The 21,447-nt window shown below is 39.7% G+C and overlaps 3 protein-coding genes across 3 annotated transcripts; all 3 read right to left on the bottom strand.

The window, feature by feature from the left end:
* Positions 1 to 5,753: 5,753 nt before the first annotated feature.
* Positions 5,754 to 6,679, bottom strand: LOC120293160 (geraniol 8-hydroxylase-like). Its single transcript, XM_039311988.1, has 2 exons — positions 6,495 to 6,679; positions 5,754 to 6,401 (listed from the first exon to the last, which is right to left on the bottom strand). Exons 1-2 carry the CDS (start codon positions 6,648 to 6,650, stop codon positions 5,796 to 5,798), a joined length of 762 nt encoding a protein of 253 aa, XP_039167922.1. The 5' UTR covers positions 6,651 to 6,679; the 3' UTR covers positions 5,754 to 5,795.
* Positions 6,680 to 6,776: 97 nt separating this feature from the next.
* Positions 6,777 to 7,476, bottom strand: LOC120293999 (geraniol 8-hydroxylase-like). The gene is made up of 2 exons (XM_039313848.1): positions 7,364 to 7,476; positions 6,777 to 7,311 (listed from the first exon to the last, which is right to left on the bottom strand). Exons 1-2 carry the CDS (start codon positions 7,474 to 7,476, stop codon positions 6,777 to 6,779), a joined length of 648 nt encoding a protein of 215 aa, XP_039169782.1.
* A 6,336-nt stretch (positions 7,477 to 13,812) lies between these two features.
* LOC104445505 lies at positions 13,813 to 18,379 on the bottom strand. The gene is made up of 5 exons (XM_010059411.3): positions 17,887 to 18,379; positions 17,321 to 17,384; positions 16,366 to 16,530; positions 14,546 to 14,611; positions 13,813 to 14,410 (listed from the first exon to the last, which is right to left on the bottom strand). The coding sequence occupies exons 1-5, from the start codon at positions 18,150 to 18,152 to the stop codon at positions 14,228 to 14,230; spliced, it is 744 nt and encodes a 247-aa protein (XP_010057713.2). The 5' UTR covers positions 18,153 to 18,379; the 3' UTR covers positions 13,813 to 14,227.
* Positions 18,380 to 21,447: the final 3,068 nt, after the last annotated feature.

Genomic DNA, 21,447 nt, shown 5'->3' on the forward strand with positions numbered 1-21,447 from the left:
GATTTTCTTTCATCTAAATCTCCTCCCCAATCAGCATCTGAATAGCCTTCAAGTCGTAGATCATTTCTTTGGTAATTCAACTTGTAATCAGCAGTTCCCTTCGGATACCTCAGTATTCTCTTAACGGTTTTCCAATGTGCTGGACCTAGATTGGATTGGTATCTATTTACCATTCCAACTGCAAAACATATGTCGGGTCTTGTACACATTATAGCATACATCAAGCTCCCAATAGCACTAGCATAAGAAACATGTTTCATTTGTTCATTCTCTTGTGGAGTCCTAGGACACAGTCTATGGCTCAATCCTTCACCTTTTGCAATAGAAGTGTTTATGGGTTTACAATCTTGCATATGAAATTGTTCAAGAACCTTATTTGTATATGTTTCTTGCGAAAGAGACAAAGAGACAACGATCTCTTCGAACGATCTCTTGAAATCTTAAATCCAAGAATGTATGCAGCATCACCCATATCCTTCATCTCAAAGTTAGAAGACAACCAACTCTTGACAGTATGAACAAACTCCATATTACTTCCGGCAATTAGTATATCATTAACATATAATGATATGATCACAAATTGATCATTGGATCTTTTGATATATACACAATGATCCTCATCAATCATTGTAAAATCATATGCCATTATGGCATTATGAAAACGTATATACCATTGTCTCGATGACTGCTTAAGGCCGTATATCGATCTCAAAAGTCAACATACATTTTCTTCTTGGCCTTTCACTATGAAACCAGTAGGTATTCCATATATATTTCTTCCTCTAATTCTCCATTGAGGAAAGCAGGATTTACATCCATCTGATGTAACTCAAGATCCATACTAGCCACTATTGCCAGAATAATGCGAATCGAGGTAAATCTCACTACAGGAGAAAATGTATCTTCATAATCAATTCCTTCATGTTGATTATACCCCTTCGCCACAAGGCGAGCCTTATGCCTTTCTATCGAGCGATCAGCCTTTCGCTTTATTTTGAGAACCCACTTGTTCCCAATAGCTCTGCATCCTTTTGGAAGATCAACCAGTTCCCAGACTTGGTTTGATTTCATTGACTCCATTTCCTCTTCTATTGCATGAATCTATTTTTCCTTACTAGGGCAATTCAAAGCCTCATTAATATTTCTTGGCTCATCCTCATCTTGCGAAGCAATCATAAAAGTTTCCTCTTCAATGTCAAAATGTCGACGGGGAATACTTTGGCGACTTGTTCTCCGTATGGGAGATTGTACACTTTGCACATCATTCCCCATATTACTCTCACTTGGATGAACTCCACTAATATCATTATCTTGATCCAAGGTTTCAAATAGGGAGTGATCTTCCCCTATTTCGCCCTTCTTAGGAAATTCATCCTTTAAGAATGTGACATCCCGTGATTCAAATTCAGTTATACTCCCACTTTCCTACTCATCTATGAACACATACCCTTTCGAGTGTTTCGAGTATCTTATGAAAATACTCTTCTTTCTTCTGGGACCCAATTTCCCAAACTTGTGAGAGGACTCAAGTGTATAGGCAGTATAACCCCATGGCTTAAGAAAACTTAAATCCAGTTTTCTACCTGTCCATAACTCATATGGAGTGGAAGTAACTGATTTGGAAGGCACCCGGTTAAGTATATAGGCAGTAGTTAACAACGCATCACTCCAAAAAGTAATAGGTAAGTTAACATGCGCCATCATGGACCTAACCATTTCCAGTAGGGTTTTGTTTCTTCTCTCCGCAACACCATTTTGTTGAGGAGTATACGAAATAGACAACTGTCTTTCTATTCCTTTTTCATCACATAATTTTCTGAACTCATTAGATAAATATTCTCGACCTCGATCGGATCTCAATGTTTTATTTTCTTGTCTAATTGATTTTCTACCAGGTTCATAAACCTTTTGAAACAACTTATTGCTTCAGATTTATGAGAAATCAAATAGACATATCTAAATCGAGTATAATCATCTATAAAAGTGATGAAATAAACAGCCACATGCCTTCCTCTTACATTCATTGGACCACAGACATCATAATGGATTAAATGCAAAGGAAATTCAGCTCTTTTACCTTTTCCAAATGGTTTCCTTGTCGTTTTCCCTTCTAGGCAATGCTTACATATAGGCAAATCGACTTTTTCAATGTTGCCCAGCAAGCCCTCTTTGGCTAGTCTATTCATACGTTGTTGGCCAATGTGACCAAGTCTAGCATGCCACACATTCACATCATTATCATATGTATTAGGAGACGTGAGAAGGGAATAACAAACATTTGCATTAACATAGTCAATATCTAATACAAAGAAATCATCCAGAAAATAACCACAACCATAGTAATTTGTATCCAAAAACAAATCCACACCTCTAATATAGAAGTTCATATTAAAACCTAGTTTAACCAACACTAAAACAGACACCAAATTCCGACGAATCTCCGAAGCATACAATACATCATATAGGAACAGAGTGCGTCCACCACGCATGTTCAGTTGGCAGGTGCCAATTCCTTTCACTTAGCTCTGGAATTGTTTCCCACATAAATCCACTTAGTTCCAGTTGGTACTCGTCGGAATTCCACGAAGGATCATCTATCCTTCGCTACATGGTATGTCACTCCTGAATCCACAGTCCACAAAGAATTAGACTCAGTTAAGAACACAGAACTCGACACAAAAGCAAAGTTCTGAAAAGTACAAGGGGTGTTTACCTTCTTTGGCTCACGACAGTCGCGAGCATAGTGACCCTTCTTGTCACAATTGTAACACTTCACCCTTGCTAGCTTCTTCATGCGAGGACGCTTTCCTCTTTCATGTTGGTTAAACTTGGGTTTCTTCCCTGAAGGACCTGCTTCATTGCATTTCCCTTTATCAAACCAATTAGGGCGTTTGCGCTTGGAGCTCGAAGCTCCATGTGAGCTAGAACTAGCATGATAGAGTTCAGCATTCGGCTTAGCCGCCAAGAGGCGGTCCTCTTCCAGCTCAAGATGGCACACTGTATCCTCAAAGGTTTTGATATTTTCATTATGGGTCAGGTGCACCTTCATATGCTCCCAACTTTGAGGCAAGGAACGAATCACTGCTTGCACTTGCTGCTCATCAGTGAGGACATGGCCAGCATCGTTCAGCTCATTTATCATGTTTGACATCTTTCTAAGATGTTGCTTCATGGTCTGACCATGAGGCTTCTTATATGAGTCAAACCTAATAGTGAGCTGCCTCAGTCTGGTCACCGAAGTATGACCAAATCTTGCTGCCAATGCCTCCCACATTTCTTTGGCATTGTCAAAACGCCTAAACTCTCGCATGACGTCATTTTACATGCTGCTCAGCAACGTGATGCGAGCAAGAGAGTTCTTTCTTTTCCATGCAGCAAAAGCTTCCTTATCTCTCTTGTGCTGTGCAGTGTTTCCTTCTTCAGGTTCTACCATGGTCAAGTTAAGAGCTTCAAGTGCCTCTTGCTCTTCCAGCACATATTGGATTTTCATGTGCCATATTTCATAGTTGTCACCATTGAGCTTTTCACATTTGTTCAGCTCGGCAACTATGCTCTTCGTGGTTGAAGCCATTGATTTGAACACATCAGACATATATGCACGAATTATTAATGCCTATCATTTATGCATCCCTTTTGCACAGACCCATCATATTAATGAACAATTTCAAGCAAGGTTTCAGAATCAAAATGTCACAAAGTTTCCAATCATCCTCAAAAAATCCTAACTTAAAACTATCATTAATATAATTGTCTTATGCAAAATAAATTCTATGAAGCTACAAAAACTTCTATAACTACCCACATCAACCAGCAATAATAGAAAGCAAACAATAATTAACATCCAATAAAACAATAATGCTTTCACATAATACAACTAACATATCGGTTGCTACATCAACAACAATCAGGTAGTAAACATTACATAAGATGTCCACAAAGCACACTTAACAAAGATCAGCCAATACATCTAACACCAAGTCAACACACGAACTGGGAAAGATCCTCTTTTATTTAATTTCTTGATCTTTTCCCTTGTAACAATCCTATAATAATCATCTATAAAATCCATCACAATTTTCCTATATGAGGTAGCTCTGTCGGCATCCCATATGCGATTCAACACTCCTTACCATTCTGGTGGAATGGTGTTCATGAAAAATCGCACTATCTCTGACTGTGGCATAGGACGACCATTCCATATGACCTTTTGAATTTTCCCGTTGACTTCAAGGACGTGATCAATTAAGTCACCACTCTCCCATCGATAATCAGTAAGCTCAGCTATCAGCTTAAAAAGCATTTCCTTTTGTTCATCGGTAATTGCGCGAATAGGTGTGCGCAACCTAAGGGGAGGCATAGTTCCTGCAACAAATGCGGGCTGTCCCTGCAACAAATGCAGAACAAATAAAGGATCACATATAATCCACATAGACTTACTTGAAAAAGAAACACATTCTTTTCCCTTTTCTTTTTTTCCGATCAACGGTTAACGGTCGTCGGTCAACGGGTCAACGGGTCAACGGTCAAGTCGCCGGTGGGCGGGCCGGTCGGACGGGTCGGGCCGGGTCGGACGAACGACCGGCACGTGCGCGCGCATGCACGGGCTGACGTCACGCAGGCGTCGGCCGGCACGTGCCGCGCGCATGCGCGGGGGCGACGTCACGCGGACATCGCCGGCACGTGCGCGGCATGTGCCGGCTTCCATGCGGGTCAGGTTGCCGTCGGGTCGGGTCGTCGGCCGGTGACCGGCTGTCCAACGGTGGTCGGCGATGACGTCACCGATGACGTCATCCCGACGGTTACCGACGTCACGGTGACGTCAGCACGCGTCGGTTCGCCGGCCGGCGGCGCGCACGTGCCGGTTCGCCGACCCGGCGTGTGTGGCGCACGCGCCCAATGCCAGCGCTTTGGGCGCGTTGCGCCCACGCGCAGCGGCTTCGGCCGCACATGTGGGCCAGCGTCCGGCATCTCCCGGCGGCGCATGACATGTCGACGGACTCGTCTCGACGAGCCCTTTCACCCTAGGTTTTCAGAAATCGATTTCGACTTACAGAAACTTGAAAAAATGGACGAACAGTGCTCGGGTGTTGGGATCTTGCGCCCCGATCCGTGTCGGCCGATTATATTCGCGAAAATTCAATCAAAAAACATGAAAGGGGCCGAGAAAACATGAACTCGGGCTCTGATACCAATGTTGGGATTAACGGATTCCCTAAAATCGGATTCGACACTAAATCGAACCCCTAAAATGAATGCGGAAGACAAGCCCGGAAAAACACGTATCACCGATCCTAAAGCACACCCACGGATTCGGCGTACCTTGTTAGCCACAGATTAAACACCAACGCCGATAAGAGGAAGAGAATTTGGCCCTATTTGATCCGATGACGCCAATTCGCCGGCTTGAAGGGAAAAACGTTATTGTTTTTCTACTTTGGAGAGAGAGTGAGGGAGAGGGACGTACGTACGTTGAATACCAAAAGGTACGTTCTCCCTCTCTCTCCTCCTTTATATACGTCCTCTCTAAAATACAAACGTACCCCTTCGTCCATGGGCCCTAATCCTGTGGGCCGGGCTTTTAGGCCCAACATGGGCGGACGGGCCTTAAGCCCAACAATAAAACCATCACTCTCTAATATCTCTTTGTTTTACCAGGATACAAACTCAAGAAAAAATGCGCATTTTTCATCAAAATATTGAATAGCGCTTTTTTTTCTGTAAATAGACGATGCAATCATCACAACCAATCATAATTACGTAGAATCTAACACGAACATGCATTTCTTTTTCTTCTTTCATATAGGAATGGGCACAGCTTTTAGAGATTGAGCCTTTTGGACGGCTAATCCGAACTTTTCTTCCATGTTCATGTTCTCGGGGATAACACCATCTTCGAGCTTCCAATTGAATATGTTGATGAGCGAACCGAGCATCAAAAGCAACATTCTCGCGGCCAATGGTAACCCCGGACAAATCCGCCTGCCACCACCGAACGGTACCAGCTCAAAGTTTTGTCCCCTAACATCAATATCAGATCCAAGAAATCTGTCGGGCACGAACTTGTCTGGATCATCCCAAATGCTCGGATCTCGTCCTATCGCGAACACATTTATGTAAACCTGTGCACCCTTTGGAATGGTGAAACCGCCTATAGGAAAATCTTCCCCAGATTTTCGAGGAAGAAGGAGAGGAGCCGTTGGGTGCAACCGGAAAGTCTCTTTCAAGACAGCTTCTAAATAGGGTAAGCGAGAAATATCGGCTTCCTCGATCGTCTTGCCTTTGCCAATGACTTGATGGAGCTCAGCTTGGGTTCTTGATAGCTTTTCCGGGTTGCGAAGTAGTTCTGTCATTGCCCACTCCAGTGTGCTCGAAGTGGTTTCGCTACCGGCGGTGATTATGTCCTGCATGATCCACGTCACAAATCAAAGAGCTTTTTTCCAAGAAATTATATCATAATTATCACAATTAGGGAAGCATTATAGAGGAGACAGTACCAGAAATAGATGCTTGACTAGGGAGATGTCCAGGGTCTCATTTTTATCTTCAATTAAATCAAGGAGATAATCCAAAACATCGTTACACCTCACGCAACCCTTCTCCGTCCTCAGCTGCAACCTTCTCTGGATCACACCATCGAAAAAGTCGAACATCTTCTGGATAAGCACCTTAAGGCGACGCTTCGAACCGTGCGGGTCGATCTTCTTGAGCATGGGAAAATAATCTGCCAGGTTAGGCTTTCCAATCTCAAAAAAAATTTGCCACACCACCTCCTTCAGCTATCCAGCTGGATTCAAAGGTTCGATCATGTCCAAAGAGAAAAGCGTGTTTGATACCGCGTTAAGGCTGGTCCTGAAAGCCGCCTCACCGATATTCACCACCTCGCCAGCATCTGCGCATTTCCTCACGAAGGCGACCAGCTCTTGAATTTTCTTGCTGCGAAGGTGTTGGTTCAAATCCAGTTTTTTGCTGGAGAAGATATGCAAGTTGTATACTTTCCTGAGGTTTCGGAAGAGAGGCGAAACCGGTAGCCAGGGCAAGTCTAGCTTGTCATGGTCATGAACCGTGATGGAACTGGGAACCGTGCGATTCGAGAAGACAGCGTCGTGGGTCTGGAGGATCTCTTTGGCGAGCATCGGCGAAGAGACCACCACCGTAGTCACGAAGCCGAGTTCCAGTTTGATGATGGGGCCATAGGTGCGGGTGAGCTTGGCCAGGGACTTGTGGGGAAGATCTCCGAGCTCGAGGAGGTTGCCGATGATCGGGAGAGGCCGCGGACCAGGGGGGAGGTTGGAGGGCCGAGCTTTTTGGCCCCTGTTGGCGACAAAGGAGAGAGCTTGGAACAAGCCCCAGAGGAGGTACAGACAGAATCAGAACCAAGCAATCCATATCTCTTTCTGAATCCACAACTACAAGAAGTGCGACCACTTCCTTTGTATTTATTACTACCTGGAGGTCATAGAAATTGGCTTGCTGCATTCATCTCTCAAGCTCTCAAAATTCCATGTTATCGTGGGGCCATGCAGTGAGACTTTTGCGATACTAAAACTAAAGCAGACTGCTTCTTCACGGTCACATGTTCGACGGGAGCAGACGTGAAAGATTGGAATGTAGGCAAGAGCAATTCTACTTTGCCTAAAACAAAGCGACTTGTCGTGCCACGTGTTTGTTCATATGAACTTGCGCTAGGGCGACGGCGGATGTCACTATCTTGCATTAATTTCCAGGCCAAGACAAGCCCTCGTGATACATCCAACCGACAGGTTGGGATAATAACCACATCAGTCGCCAAATTATCTTATTATTGGAAAGGCAGCTGTGATCTGCTTTTATTTAGGCCTTTTATTTAAGCCGTGTACTTATGAAGTTTTGTATGCATATCTCTTTATTGTGTGGTACTTGAATTTTTGGTAGTTTAGCCTAATTAGAAGTTTGTTTGATAGTTGTATCTTCTTGTATATATGTTGCGTTTCTGTGACAATGAAGGACCGAATTCTCATTCCAAAATTCCTTAGTTCTTTTACACTTATTACAGTCAATCATGTCTCAAAATTTCCAATTTTGTCAAACACGGTACTAGGCCTTTACATAAAAGTCTAATATAACATTTCCGATCAATTGCAGCTAAAAATTACTATATACATCTAATCATCCTCGATAGTCCTATATGCTGTGCCTATTGTGAATAATTTTACTCCAAACGACGTCTAGTATGGACCATCACGTCAGAGATTTTCCGAAGGCAATTGGTTGGAAGAACTTTCATTGGAATTTCGACAAATTAAGGACTATACTTGCAACATGTGGGAAAAGTACTAAAAAAGTCCTAAACCTATTGCATTGGTACTAATTCAGTCCTAAACTTTTCAATTTGACCAATTCAGTCCTAAACCTTTTAATATCGGTACCAATTTAGTCCATCCGGCCAATTTTGGCAGCCGGTCTGACGTGGACGTTGGCCGATGACCGGACGTTGACGTTGCAATTTTTATGATTTTTTATTTTTTCGAATTTTTTATTAATTTGAGGCTCGCCGGCCACCCCAGGAAGAAGAGGCAGAAAAGAAAAAAGAAAAAAATTAATAAAAAATCAATAAAAATTAATAAAAATCATAAAAATTGCCACGTCAGCATCCGGTCACCGGCCGACGTCCACGTCAGCACCGGCAAGCCAAAATTGGCCGGATGGACTAAATTGGTACCGATATTAAAAGATTTAGGACTGAATTGGTACCAATGCAATAGGTTTATGACTTTTTTGGTACATTTCCACAACATGTATAAGTTTAAGATTGAATTGTCCATATATTAGATTTAGAACTAAATTGGTAATTTTTCCTTTGTCAACCTACAACAATTGAGTGTGTGCATGAAATGGAAAAAAGACCGTTATATAGTCAAGTGTGTTTGACTTCATGTGGGAGCTTTCAATTTATTTAATGATAGAATAAGATGGGTGGTTTCTGAACTTTTTTTTCAATATTCAATTTGGTCACACTAGCTAACGGTGTTATGTTTTAACAATGGGTAATGCAACAACTCCAGAAAAAAAAGGGGCAATGCAACAATAACGTGCGAGAAAAGACAAATTTATTAGTAGTAATGGAGAAGGAACCCAATCGGCTGTCATCGGCGGAATTACAGCTGCCAATCTTCGCTAAACGTCTCATTATATTTGGCCAAATAAAAATGTATAACATGGTTTTGCTCCGCCGATGAGTGTCTTTTGCTTCTTTCCTTTTTGATAGGTCAAAAGTTTTTGATTGTTCATACAGCAAGAGCACCCCTCGTTACGTTGACAACTAATAGAACTTCCAGTTAGTTTAGTATGCAGTAATAAATAAATTAAGAAGAGACTCTTTCAAAATAGTAGTACTCCTAAAGCATTGATATAAGCACATATTTAATTTTAAAGATTGATGATCGATCAAGATCTTCTAAATTAGGAATCTATACAAGACCATTAGCTGTCAGGAGATGAGATAAAAAACCTCAAAATAATAATCTTGAAGTTTGTGACAGGATCGATGTTGGGGGTAGTTTGAGTCTTTTACTTATATCGGTAGTTCTAATTATATCAAGCTTTGTAGCTATCTGATAATATCATACTTTTGCAATATTCTACTTATATCCAAACTTTGCAATACATTGCTGATATCCATTTAATACGTTGCTAATATCCATGCAATATGCTACTAATATCAAGCTCCCGCAAACTTCCACTTATATCAAGCTTCTATCTTCTGGTCCTTCCATAACTTTTCATTTTAGGATTGTTCATTTTCTGCTCAGTTAACCTTCAGCTTGTAGACACATTTTCACCCAATGCCTTAACTTCTCATCTTTAGACGATCCTATTAGGACATCATTTGCATAATAGTTTGTGTATCTTTCATGTGGTTACTCAACAATTAAACACATTAGTAACTTTTGATTATTTCGTCATCTTCAAAACATGATAAAGGATTTTCCAAACAATTTGACATTAAAATGGTTGTTTCTTAATGCTCAGGCCCTAGTCTAGTACAAAAATTGAACTAAAAGATCTAATGCAATTAAAAAAAAAATTTGGATATATAATTTTTTTTTGAAGATAGGACTGTTTTGTATATTATGCTTGTCTTAGAGTACATAAAAATGTTAGCAGAGCATTTGGGCATGCAATCAATGAAACCAGTGAGTATCCTTTTGCAACATAGCTTAAATTTTCTACTAATGCTCCATTTGGTAATGTTCTTATTTCTCCAATTTCTTTTCTTTTAATTCCTGAAAAAAAAAAAAAAAATCCATTTGGTAACGTTAGCTAATTTTTTATTCCATGAAATAAAAAAAAAATTGGCTATGGAATAGATTTGAAACAAAAACAAAAAATAGAAAAAGTAACTTTTTGTTCTTAGAAACAATTTATAAAAGTAAGTTTCTTTCTTCTTCTTCTTCTTCTTTTCCCTTTCCTTCTTCTTCCTCTTTTAATTTGTCATTTTCCGTGCCGCGTTTGCCGCCGCTACCTGCCGCTCAATGACCAACTAGAGGAGGAAGAATAAGAGAGGAAAAAAGAAAACAAAAAAGAAAAATCTCAAAAAAATTATTAAAAAATTAAAAAAAAAAAATTTTTAAAATATGAAAAAAAAATTGGTAGGTAGTACCAAATGCATTCATGTTCTTTTTCTATTCCAAGAATATAAATTTTGTGCAAACACTAAATACGTTATTTTACTCAAAAATTGTTATAAGGAATAGAAATTGAAAATAATTATTTCTGAAAAAAAAATAAAAAATTGTTCTCGGGAGCAGAACTATTACCAAACGCTCCCTAAATTACCAACATAGACTAAGGATAAGGAGGAAGATCATAGTCTGCAAAGTGGATCCTTATGCATCTGAAGAGGATGGCAGAGTAAGGTTAGTTTCCAGGCGAATGACGCTAGAAACATCGAGTCACTGAGCATGTTAATTCAGATTAAGCTCGAGATCAAGAGAAATGTTATAGTCATTGAAATGGCTATCATTTCAGTTTACCTAGTCGTGTTGTGAAAGGAAGATGTCTTCGTAGGTGACAAAGGTATGGTGAACGACGAAAGTTTGCGTATATGGCAGTAACAGAAGCGAAAAAAAAGACTCATTGCGATTGCACAGTGTAGCTTCTGAACTTGGTTTAGAAAAGCAATTTGCCAATGTATTCTGTGATTGCTAACAGAAAACCAAATGCACCAAGAGAGTACCAAAAGCAGTGATGCCAGCCTTCAGGTATCATGTTATGGGAAATTTTATGTCGTGGGGGAGTGGTACCGGATCGTCCGTGAGAAAAGATACCACGAGTAATGATCCGGCGGACGTGCTGAGAACAGTCAATTTGGCTGGCCAATTTCAAGCACTGCTTAGACTCGGAAGCGTGAAGGACTTGTGGATCGGGACCATGACTTGCCGTGGAACATCAACCCAGTATGGAGATTCATTACATTAGTGCCTTGACTTTGAGCCCAAATCAATCAAAAACCGACTCAAATCAATGCGCACGCCCGACAAGAGGAGGTGGTCTGAATTGTGTGTTGTTGGAGTCAACACCTAATATTATAATGAAAGTCCATTATGCATGAAGCCTGGACGTGGGCAGCAAGTGTAAGCACGAAGGACAAAGAAACTTGCGGCTGGCAACTTGGACGTGAAGGAAAAGTAGCCCACAATTGTTGACTCTTAACCAAGAAGAAAAGTTCAACTTCAACTCTTGCACGTTGAAGACAATGGCGGTAGAGTTCAGACGGTGAAGTCCAGACGGTGGAAGATGCTTATAAATATAGGGTTACGTTAGTTTATTTAGAGTGAGAGAGTGTGTGAGAGTTTTAAGCTTAGCAAAACTTGTGTGTGTACTCCATTAAGCCTTTACAAGGCATATTGTATAATATAATCTCTCTTTGTGTGTTTACACTCTCTCCCTCCAAATCCTTTTGGTTCCAACATGTGTGTTCATGTTCAGGGTTGGAGATGCATTAAATTAGGTGCCGATTGACATTCCACTCATAACTTCTAAACCCAGAAATATGGTTGAGCATCTGACTCTGAGGTTAGCTGCCTGGCTTATGCCGGACTTAAGTTCACACGCATTTTTACGTCGCTTTTTTAAGGGTTCTTTTGGCATAACTCAAGAGTAGGCACTTGAGTTTCATTTGTGAGATTGAGTAAATTTCAATGAGAAATCAAGAAATTAACCATCTGAGTGCTTCATGGGTGTAACTGGGGGCCCAAAATTGAGAGGTGCGGAGTGGTTGAAATTGAAATTCTCCACTGAAATTCTTAGGGAATAGTCAAAACCCATCATTCACCCACCATCCCTAGCATGCTTATTGATTATATGACAGCGCAAATTGCATTACTTTCTCACTCCATGATGTCAGCTTGGTGCGCACAATGCACAAAGAACTGGGAAGTGGAGTGTACAGGTTCGATCTGCGAACACCCACTTCAAACCTCAAATTCAACGCGCACATATTCCCAATGCAACAAGATCCATCAGAGTGCATTACTTTCGATACCTAATGTCATTTTTTGGCAATGTGATCATCTGAATTCCATCATGATGGATTCAACAATTAAGAAATTCAGGTGGCACCTTTTTTTCTTTTTCTTTTTTTGCATTAATGTCTATTAGGGTTTGAGAAAGCAAACTTCGGACAGCTCGCAAATCCAATGCAACCAGTAAGGAATCGCGCAACTAAAGGAGAAAACCATGGTGGTAACGGAGAACTTTCTTCATACAGATCATTGATTATTGACTATTGCTTATGTCCGATAAAAAGTAATTAAGCATTGTTTAGCGGATGACAGCTAAAACCTTTTAGTGATGAGAGTAAGTGCGCAACGACATGCGGGGTACGACTCTAATCACATATCAATCGAGGAGTTCTCGGAAGTGCTGATCGACCACTTCTTTTCCGAGGCGAGAACAAGGAGCCCGTGCTTTAGCAAGATGGACTGAGATTTATCTTTATTCTGTGTTATTATGTCATTTATGTTTAACCGGAATTTTCTCGGAAATTATGCAAACTAAAATTCCTTTTTTATATGATTATCAGCTAAAATAATCGCTTTTTCCATCATTATAAAGCTCCTAGGTGGCGTGATCTCTAGTTAGAAGTTAAGGAGGTTCATGAAGTGTAGCAACCATGAAGCTTATGCTTGTAAATCACGTAATGTACAGCTTCTCCCATATGGCTTCTCTCTCTACTTTTGATTTTGAAGAGAGAAAATCTTCTTCACTTTGCGAATATACCTAAAAAAAATCAAGAAATGTCTTACAGGAAACAGCATGAAATGGAGAAAAAAAGAAAGGAAGAGGAATCAGAAGAAGTGATTTTTACTCTAAGAAAGATTTTGTAACATGGGTGAGTTCCAAATTCAATTTGGGAACCCAAGTAGCTTGAGAAAAGGACCAGGTTCAATTCAGTTCTCAGTGAGGATAGAACTGATTTCGAACCGGTTAATAATATTTTTTTAACAAAAATCTCATTTTGTTAATAACTAAAAAGGTTAATTAGATAAAAGCTCAGAATCCACTTGCTCATTATAGCTTTACACCTCTTTTGGTCTATCCAATTTGGCCCAAAAACAAGGATCAGAAAGTAAAAGGAGCTAAAGGATAAATATAGAGGGGACAGATTCCACGTTCTATCTATGAACCAGCTGATTCGGTAGGACGATTCCAAAGCAGGACCAATTGGGTTCCCGATTTTACCCGGAACCGGACCATGCTCACTCCTGATTCATCACACTTAAACAATCAGAGAGAAAAAAAAAAGAAAAAACAAGAATTTACACAACAATATGCAAGCTCAAAGCCAAAAAAGATGAATGCTCAAATAAGCAACTCCCCAGATTGACGATGTGACATACACCATTGATGAACTTGTTCGCCATACAACAGACTGATGCACACCACATAAACAAGGATTGAACTTTTTCAATCAACAGAATGAATGCATTGCTGGGCAATCGATTTTTACACATACACCGAGAGAAATCTTGAGTATAATGAACAAACGTCATATTCTCAAATCATTCCACCCGAATCAAATGGTTGCCGTATCGCTTGGCCTGCACTGTATGCCTCCTCAATGACTACAACCAGAAACTCGCGCAACTCGGGTTTCACACTGACACAGCCTGCTTGACAATCCTTTGACTGCAACCCCAGCCGATGGTTCAGAAGATTACAACTTCTCATGTGGTTTGAGAAATTCTCAGCCTGCTGTAATACCCTTTTGCATTGTGCAAGGGTCGGGGCACTTGGTTAAGGAAACAGGGGTTGAATTTAGCTCAATTATTGCTTTGCTTCCTTCATTGTAAGTAGCCACACATATTGTGTCGCCACGACCATGCCAAATTCCATCCTGGACATTGTTCATCTCCAAAGTTCGGGATTCCTGCTCAATGGCAGAGAACATGGAAAAAAAAATCGTAGACTTCCCATTAGCAACACGTGAAAAACAACTGTCTGTGCAGAAATTTGGCTGAACCAATTTCATGGAGTTTGAACATGATTTCAGGAGAAACTTTACCTGACATAAGGCGCAGCACGGACATATAAAATGGTAGACACAATCGTCCAAAGAGCTGTCAGAGCCCTGCAACAAGAGATCAGCAAAGAAGTTGAATGTCAAGGTCCATTAATATTGACAAATAAAAATAGATCCAATGACATTAATCAGCCCAGAAGGGAAGTCAAACGAAATTATGACAAGGAAAAAAAAGGAAATAGAAGGAATAGAAAAGAGAGGAGACATTAATATGCATAGCAATTTAGTGAATTATATGATTCCTGACTTCAACAAAAAATACGTAACTCTTTGGGTGTTTTTATTTGTTCTTTAATTTAGTGGGTATGATTGAAAGCAGGAAATAAGAAATGAAACTGTAAACCTTCTTGGATCTTGGACCACCATTAATGCCACACCATCAAAGGGATTTTTCAATTTCATCCCCAAATTCTCAAATTACATGGAGATCAATCAAGTGAATCTTGATCTTGGCTCTTGGATCATGACTCTTAAAACTCCCTGGATCTTGGACCACTAAGCCAAGCCATCATTTCTACTTGACATTTTCAACCTTCCTACCGGATTTGGGCACCGTCATGGCTCTTGGCACAGCAGCGGACCTATCATGGAGATCCACCAACTCAAATCGCACGGCTAGATGGCAACCCAACTCATATTCCAGCAATGATCGTGAGATGCATTGTTGCTTGCAGCAACCATGTGACCAGGGGTCCACTGACTATGGAGTATGGTCATCCTCAACGACTATCATGCTACTCAGAAACAATTGGTGTAGATGCAAATTACAAAAGATCACAAGATCTCAGCTCTATAACTTCAAATCCTCCATTGATGATCATTGACCTCATTGTGCCACTTACAATATATATGTCTCTAGGGCCTAAAAATTTCGGAAACTAGAATTCATATGTCTCTATTCCCAAGCGTCCTTATTTTAAGTAAAAACTAAGTCAATCAATGCTTGTCATGGTTTCAGAAATTGAGAGAATTGGGCTGGCCCATCCCTGTCTGCTGGCAAATTGACATTTAACCACTATACTTGACCAAAGGGTAACAAAAGCAATGAATATGGTTGTTACAATGTCAATTAAGTTCCAAGTTAAGGGTAAACTTTAGAGGGCCCTCTCTGTCCAGGGATATTTGCACAACAAACCTCATTTCGAAATCGAATGCATGAACACGGTGGGTGAGATCAGACAAAGAACTAGACAAAAAGTCCAATAAAGCATCAGCAGGAAAAGCAAAATATGAGAGACAGCAGTCATCATTGCAGCAGAGAGAAAAAATAAGGGGAAAAAAAGGAAAATCATAGTTTTGTACATCATAGTTCAAATAAGTGAAATTAACGATACCCTGCTTGTATTATTACCCTACAGTGTGCTTCCACTGTAATGATGAACTCTCAAATGTCACTGTATCATGAGGTGGAGATCCAACGAAAGCAGACGAACTAGAGGAAACAAGCATTCGTATGGAAAATTTCAGATTGAGGCTGCTCTACGTGATTGCTACCGACTTTGTAGAAGATAACTTTGTCAAGATGGCGGATATACAGCTCTCTAACATATTAGAGAACTTCAAGCAAGAAGACAGAGATATAGCAAACTTTTATCCCATAGCAAGTTTCATAGTGTCAAGTATGACACTGAAGAAGAACCAACTGCTATTAAATGGAAGAGAAATAAAGATCCACAGAAACCATATAAATAATTATTATTATCACAAGAGAAACCATATATACCTTGGAAAAGCTTTGTGTACAATTATGGAAAATATAGCAGATATATAGACAGGACATAAAGCAAAAATGAGACACTTACTTTGATGTTAAACTTCTTTCTAATTTGTGCACGGAATAAGCCCATATAAGTTCCAAGTGAGAAGGCAAAAGCTACTGCTAAGTAGATAAATAAGGGTCGCTTGGTTACTGCAAAAGCAATCACACTGAAAAATGCACAGAAGGCAAGAACAAAGTGGAAGGTTCCCTGCAATTCAAATGATAAAACCAAATCAGTACAAAGCTCCCTCTCCAGAGAAGAGCAAGATTTCTAAATCTTGAGAGTTCACAAGCTGCCGGTCAAGCATATGGCAGATCTGGCAGGAAGCTGCGTTCTTATACATGTTTGAACACGAATCAGTATTAATATGAATTTATGAGGTCGGACTGACAGAGATTTACTTATACATGTCTGAAGCAATTCCTCAACAGGCGAACTAAGAACGTGGGCCAACAAGGCAGCAACAAGGTGCTTGTGCTCCAACATCAAGAAAACGTACATATCAGCATAAAGCATCATTCAGACTACAATTAGAGTGAGAAGATACAGAAGACATTCCAAGACCTTTTTTTTGTGTAAATCACGTTGGCTCTCCTTTATACCCCTAAGACCAACTATTGGCATTTTTGGCTCAAGAAAGGCACGCCACAGCCAAGAGAGCTAATAAATTAGGTTTAATGTCACTGTACTCACGTTGGAATCCACTACATATGCAATCCAATTGAAAAAAATATGTTTAATCATAGACAACACTTAGACTATGCATGGGGATGAACCCAAGGTCAAGTCAGCTTGTAATTACAGTTTCAACAGTTTCAACATCATGATGAACGTGATTGCAGTAGACAAATGAAAGGGACTTCAAAAATCTGCTTTATTGATACCCTATTATGTAAATGTCTCCAAAAGGTGCTTTGTAGCAGAAAACCAACTATGCCTAATCAGAGAAGCTTCACCATAGTGAAAAGAAGAGAGATCATCCTTCTCAATGATTTACCTGCATAAAGCAAGAACCGAAACCCGCCCGCTTCATGTTTTTCCCAAATCTGTAGCATGGACAACTGCACAACCAATTACAGAAATTACTGACAAAGATACAATATTATTAGTTCATAATACAAAAAAACAGACAGAGGAATAGTCCAATTCAAAAAAGGTCAAAATAGCGAAAGCCGTCCCACTCCCCAAGTCAAAACACAGAAAACATGTGCTGAACCAAGATAGAGGACTCGGTCCAACAAGAGTTAAATTTTCTGCAAACAAATTCTTTCAACCCAGAAAAGAAAAGTATTCCACAAATTAAAAAAGAAAAAGTGTCCTTTCACGGCAAAAATCATTCATCAGGCAAACCCAAGAAAGAACTGCTTCCCTAATAGAAGAGCTCCTCTTTGCATGAGCTGAATTCAAGCCCGAAACCCCGGAAACAACGAAAAGATCCATCTTTTCGTTAGCGCAGACCGAAAATCGCAACATCAATTCGCAATACTTCATGTTATCTTCTCTCGAACAGAAACTAAACAACAATAAGATCCTCAAAAGAAAAGATAAACAACTAGAACTAACCATGAAGATTGAAGGGCAACACGACGGTCCTCGAAGCAATCAAGAACCTCACCTTCCCACATCCTGAAAACCCCACCACCAAGCTCCAACCCCTCATCATCCCCCTCCCCGCTCTCGAGCTTCCTCCATTTCCCCTGCGTCTGCAGCGCCACCGTCGAGCACAGCATGTCGAAATCAAGAACCGTCACCCCCTCCATCAACAGCCTCTCCTCCTCCTCCTCCCCCTCCCCCTCCCTCGCTCCCCCTATCTTCTCCGCGTCCGCCATCAATGCCCAGCTCCCCAACCTCGCTACCCACCAGAAAGGAGGCAACTTTCGGCTCCTCCGACCTCAAATTCTCGTGGGTCTCGCTCCTTTCTCTCCTCCTCCTCCTCCTCCTCCTGCTGCTGCTCCTTCTCAAGGCGTTCTTCGCAGCTTCTATGAAAAAGGCATCTCCTTTTGATGCCCATCTGCGCACTGACGCGAATGCTTAAACAAAGCAATTTCGTGTTTTTCTTTATTTTTTTTGTCCTTTTTCTTTCGCTGTGGGGATGATTTGAAGGGAGGCGAGGATCGTGACGAATCTCTCTCCAAGATTGGGGTGGCTAAATGCGTGGGGCCCAGAAAGCGCCCGCCGTCCGTTCGGACAAGCTGGTGCGCCGACCGTCCAGCTGTCGCCACGTAGGACGGAGATGTTGGGATTCGGAGTTAGGTTGCCCACCTTATGATCGGACAAAGATTGGCGTCTGAATTAACGGCCTAATCTTGGATTCGGTTGTCCCTATTTTTTCTTGCGGATAAAAATGAATTCTGGGATTGAGATTAGATTAATTGGATTGGATTGGATTGGATTGGATGCTTTGCTTCTGGATTTGGGAATTGGGATGTTGAAGCTTGAAAAAAAAAACAGAGGAGGCTCTTTTTGTCTTCGTACGTTTGTCAAATGATGGTAAAAAAAGGTCAAATGGGATCTAGCTTTGCGTGAATTGGCGTTGGATTAGGTTGGACATGGTGGAATGGAAGGGGAAAGGGCATGGAAAGTGAAAGTTTTGCGCTGGTTGGATTTGGGAAACTGGCCCATGAAAACTTATCTTTGGTTTCTTATATTGGGAATGTATTAAATTCACCCAAAAAAAAAAAGTAAAATTGAAATATTTAAGAACATATTTAATTTGTTTTTATACTTGGCCCTACACGGCAAAGTTAATATCAAAAAAACATATTTAAAAATTTTTATATGAAATATCATGAAATCACAAACCGATATATATATAAATTTACCCAAAAATAACATTTTTAATCATTAAAAATCTCAAACTGATATATCATCTATTAGTTTCCATTAAAATGAATTAATACCACAATGAACTATAAATTAGTTAATACGTAACAAAAGGAAAGTAAAATCATAAATAGTAATGTCAATTCAGGCAATTTGATAGTAAAATTTAATGTAAATTAATTGAGAATAAATTTATCACAAATATAATTATTTAGTATTTTTTTTTCATGGTATAACGATCAAGCTATCATCACGTAAGACAGAAATATAGTTACTTAATTAGGTTGCCTCCTTTGTTACCAAACAAAGATTGGAGTCCAAATTAATGGTCTAATCTTGGCATGTGTTGCCCCTCTTTTTGTTTCTTGCGAATAAAAATGAATTCTGGGATTTAAATTGGATTGGATTGCTTTGCTTTTGGATTTGGGGAATTGGGATGTTGAAGCTTGAAGACAGAGGACCCTTCCTTGTCTTCTTACGTTTGTCAAATTGATGGTCGGAGAAAAGGTCAAATGGGATCTAGCTTCTCGTGAACTGGCGTTGGGTTAGGTTGGACAATGGCGAAAGGGAAAGGGCGTGGAAAGTGAAAATAATGTGCGGGTTCGATTTAGGAAAATTGCGACAGCTTTCCTTTGGTTTTTTATATGGGGAACGTATTCAATTTGCCTAAAAAGTAAAATTAGATCGTATTCAATTTGCTTTTTATATGGATTAATATCATCAAAAATCTTGAATTAGTATACACTGTGCAAATTTATCAAAACTAATTTTTTTTTTAATTATTAAAAATCCCAAACTGATACATTTGCGACAAATTACCCTTAATTAATTTTCATTAAATTTGATTAATATCAACTATAAACCAGTACATTTCTGATAAAAGAAATATAAAATTCTAAATTAGTATACTTCTCAACTAACAAGTGTTGTCTAATTTGATAATAGAGGGTAAATTTTGATACAAATGTACTAGTTTGTGATTAATTTAGATAAATTTATCACAGACATATCATTCTATTATTATTATTTTATATGAAGGTCCAACCGTCGCCATGTAGAATGGAGATATGATTAGTTAGTTCGGTTGCCCTCCTTGTCTAATATTGGAATTGGTTGCCCCTTATTTCTTGTGGATAAAAATGAATTCTGGGATTTAGATGGGATTAATTGGATTGGATGGGACGCTTTACTTTTGGATTTGGGAGTTGGGATGTTGAAACTTGAAGACAGAGGACACTTCCTTTGTCTTCGTACGTTTGTCAAATGATGGGTCGGAGAAACGGTCAAAAACGTGATCTAGCTTTTCAGGTGAACCGGCGTTGGATTAGGTTGGACATGGCGAAAGGGAAAGGGCGTGGAAAGTGAAAGTTCCGCGCGGGTTCGATTTGGGAAAACTGACTGATGAGAAATGTAAAATTATCATCATATTGGGAACGTGTTCGATTTGGTTTTTATATTGGGACAAGGGACGTGATCAACATCCCCGCTTCGCCCCCAACCCATCTTAAAGGTTAATACATGAAATAGTAATACGCAAATCATTACAATTTGAATCAACTAATAGGCATCAAATTAAAAGTTAAAATTACCAAAAACCCACAAATCAATACATTAATGACAAATTTAACAAAAATTAATTTTTTATCAGAAATTTACAAAAAAAAAAAATAAAATAAGTTCTTTTTTTGATAGTTTCTATATTGGTATAGACAAATTTATCTTTGTTATCAAAAAAATCACAAACTAACATATTTGTGATAAATTTACCATACATTAGTTTTTGTTAAATTTAATTAATATCATGAAAAATCACAAACCAATACATATGTAATAAATGGAGTGTAAAATTCTAAATTGATATATCTATTAACTATTACATTTATCCAATTCAACAATTTGATGGGGATATAGTTAGGTTGTCCTCCTTCTTATTAGACAAAGATTGGCGTCCAAATTAACGGTCTAATCTTGGATAAAAATGAATTTTGGGAATTAGATGGGATTGGATTGGATGCTTTGCTATTGGATTTGGGGAATTGGGATGTTGAAACTTGGAAGCAAAGGACACTTCCTTGTCTTCTTACGTTGGTCAAATGATGGTTGGAGAAGAGGTCAAGACTTAAGGGGGATCTGGCGCTTCACGTGAATTGGCGTTAGATTAGGTTGGACACGGTGAAAGGGAAAGGGCGTGGAAAGTGAGAGTTTTGCGCGGGTTCGGTTTGGGAAAACTGCATCATGGAAGCTTACCTTTGGTTTTTACAATGGGAACGTATTCAATTTGCAAAAAGAGTAAAATTTTCA

Source organism: Eucalyptus grandis, chromosome 5 (genome assembly GCF_016545825.1).
Source record: "Eucalyptus grandis isolate ANBG69807.140 chromosome 5, ASM1654582v1, whole genome shotgun sequence".
NCBI lineage: Eukaryota > Viridiplantae > Streptophyta > Magnoliopsida > Myrtales > Myrtaceae > Eucalyptus > Eucalyptus grandis.

Bases quoted from the DNA above. Each gene is read 5' to 3' on its own strand.
- LOC120293160 (XM_039311988.1), bottom strand. From the start codon at position 6,650: ATGTTCGACTTTTTCGATGGTGTGATCCAGAGAAGGTTGCAGCTGAGG. The intron at 6,402-6,494 runs GTACTGTCTCCT...TGGATCATGCAG, and splicing joins TAGTCAAGCATCTATTTCTG to GACATAATCACCGCCGGTAG.
- LOC120293999 (XM_039313848.1), bottom strand. From the start codon at position 7,476: ATGCAGCAAGCCAATTTCTATGACCTCCAGGTAGTAATAAATACAAAG. The intron at 7,312-7,363 runs GTCTGTACCTCC...TGTCGCCAACAG, and splicing joins GATTGCTTGGTTCTGATTCT to GGGCCAAAAAGCTCGGCCCT.
- LOC104445505 (XM_010059411.3), bottom strand. From the start codon at position 18,152: ATGGCGGACGCGGAGAAGATAGGGGGAGCGAGGGAGGGGGAGGGGGAG. The intron at 14,612-16,365 runs GTAAGTGTCTCA...CTCTTGTTGCAG, and splicing joins GAAAGAAGTTTAACATCAAA to GGCTCTGACAGCTCTTTGGA. The intron at 14,411-14,545 runs GTAAAGTTTCTC...GCCATTGAGCAG, and splicing joins CGTGCTGCGCCTTATGTCAG to GAATCCCGAACTTTGGAGAT.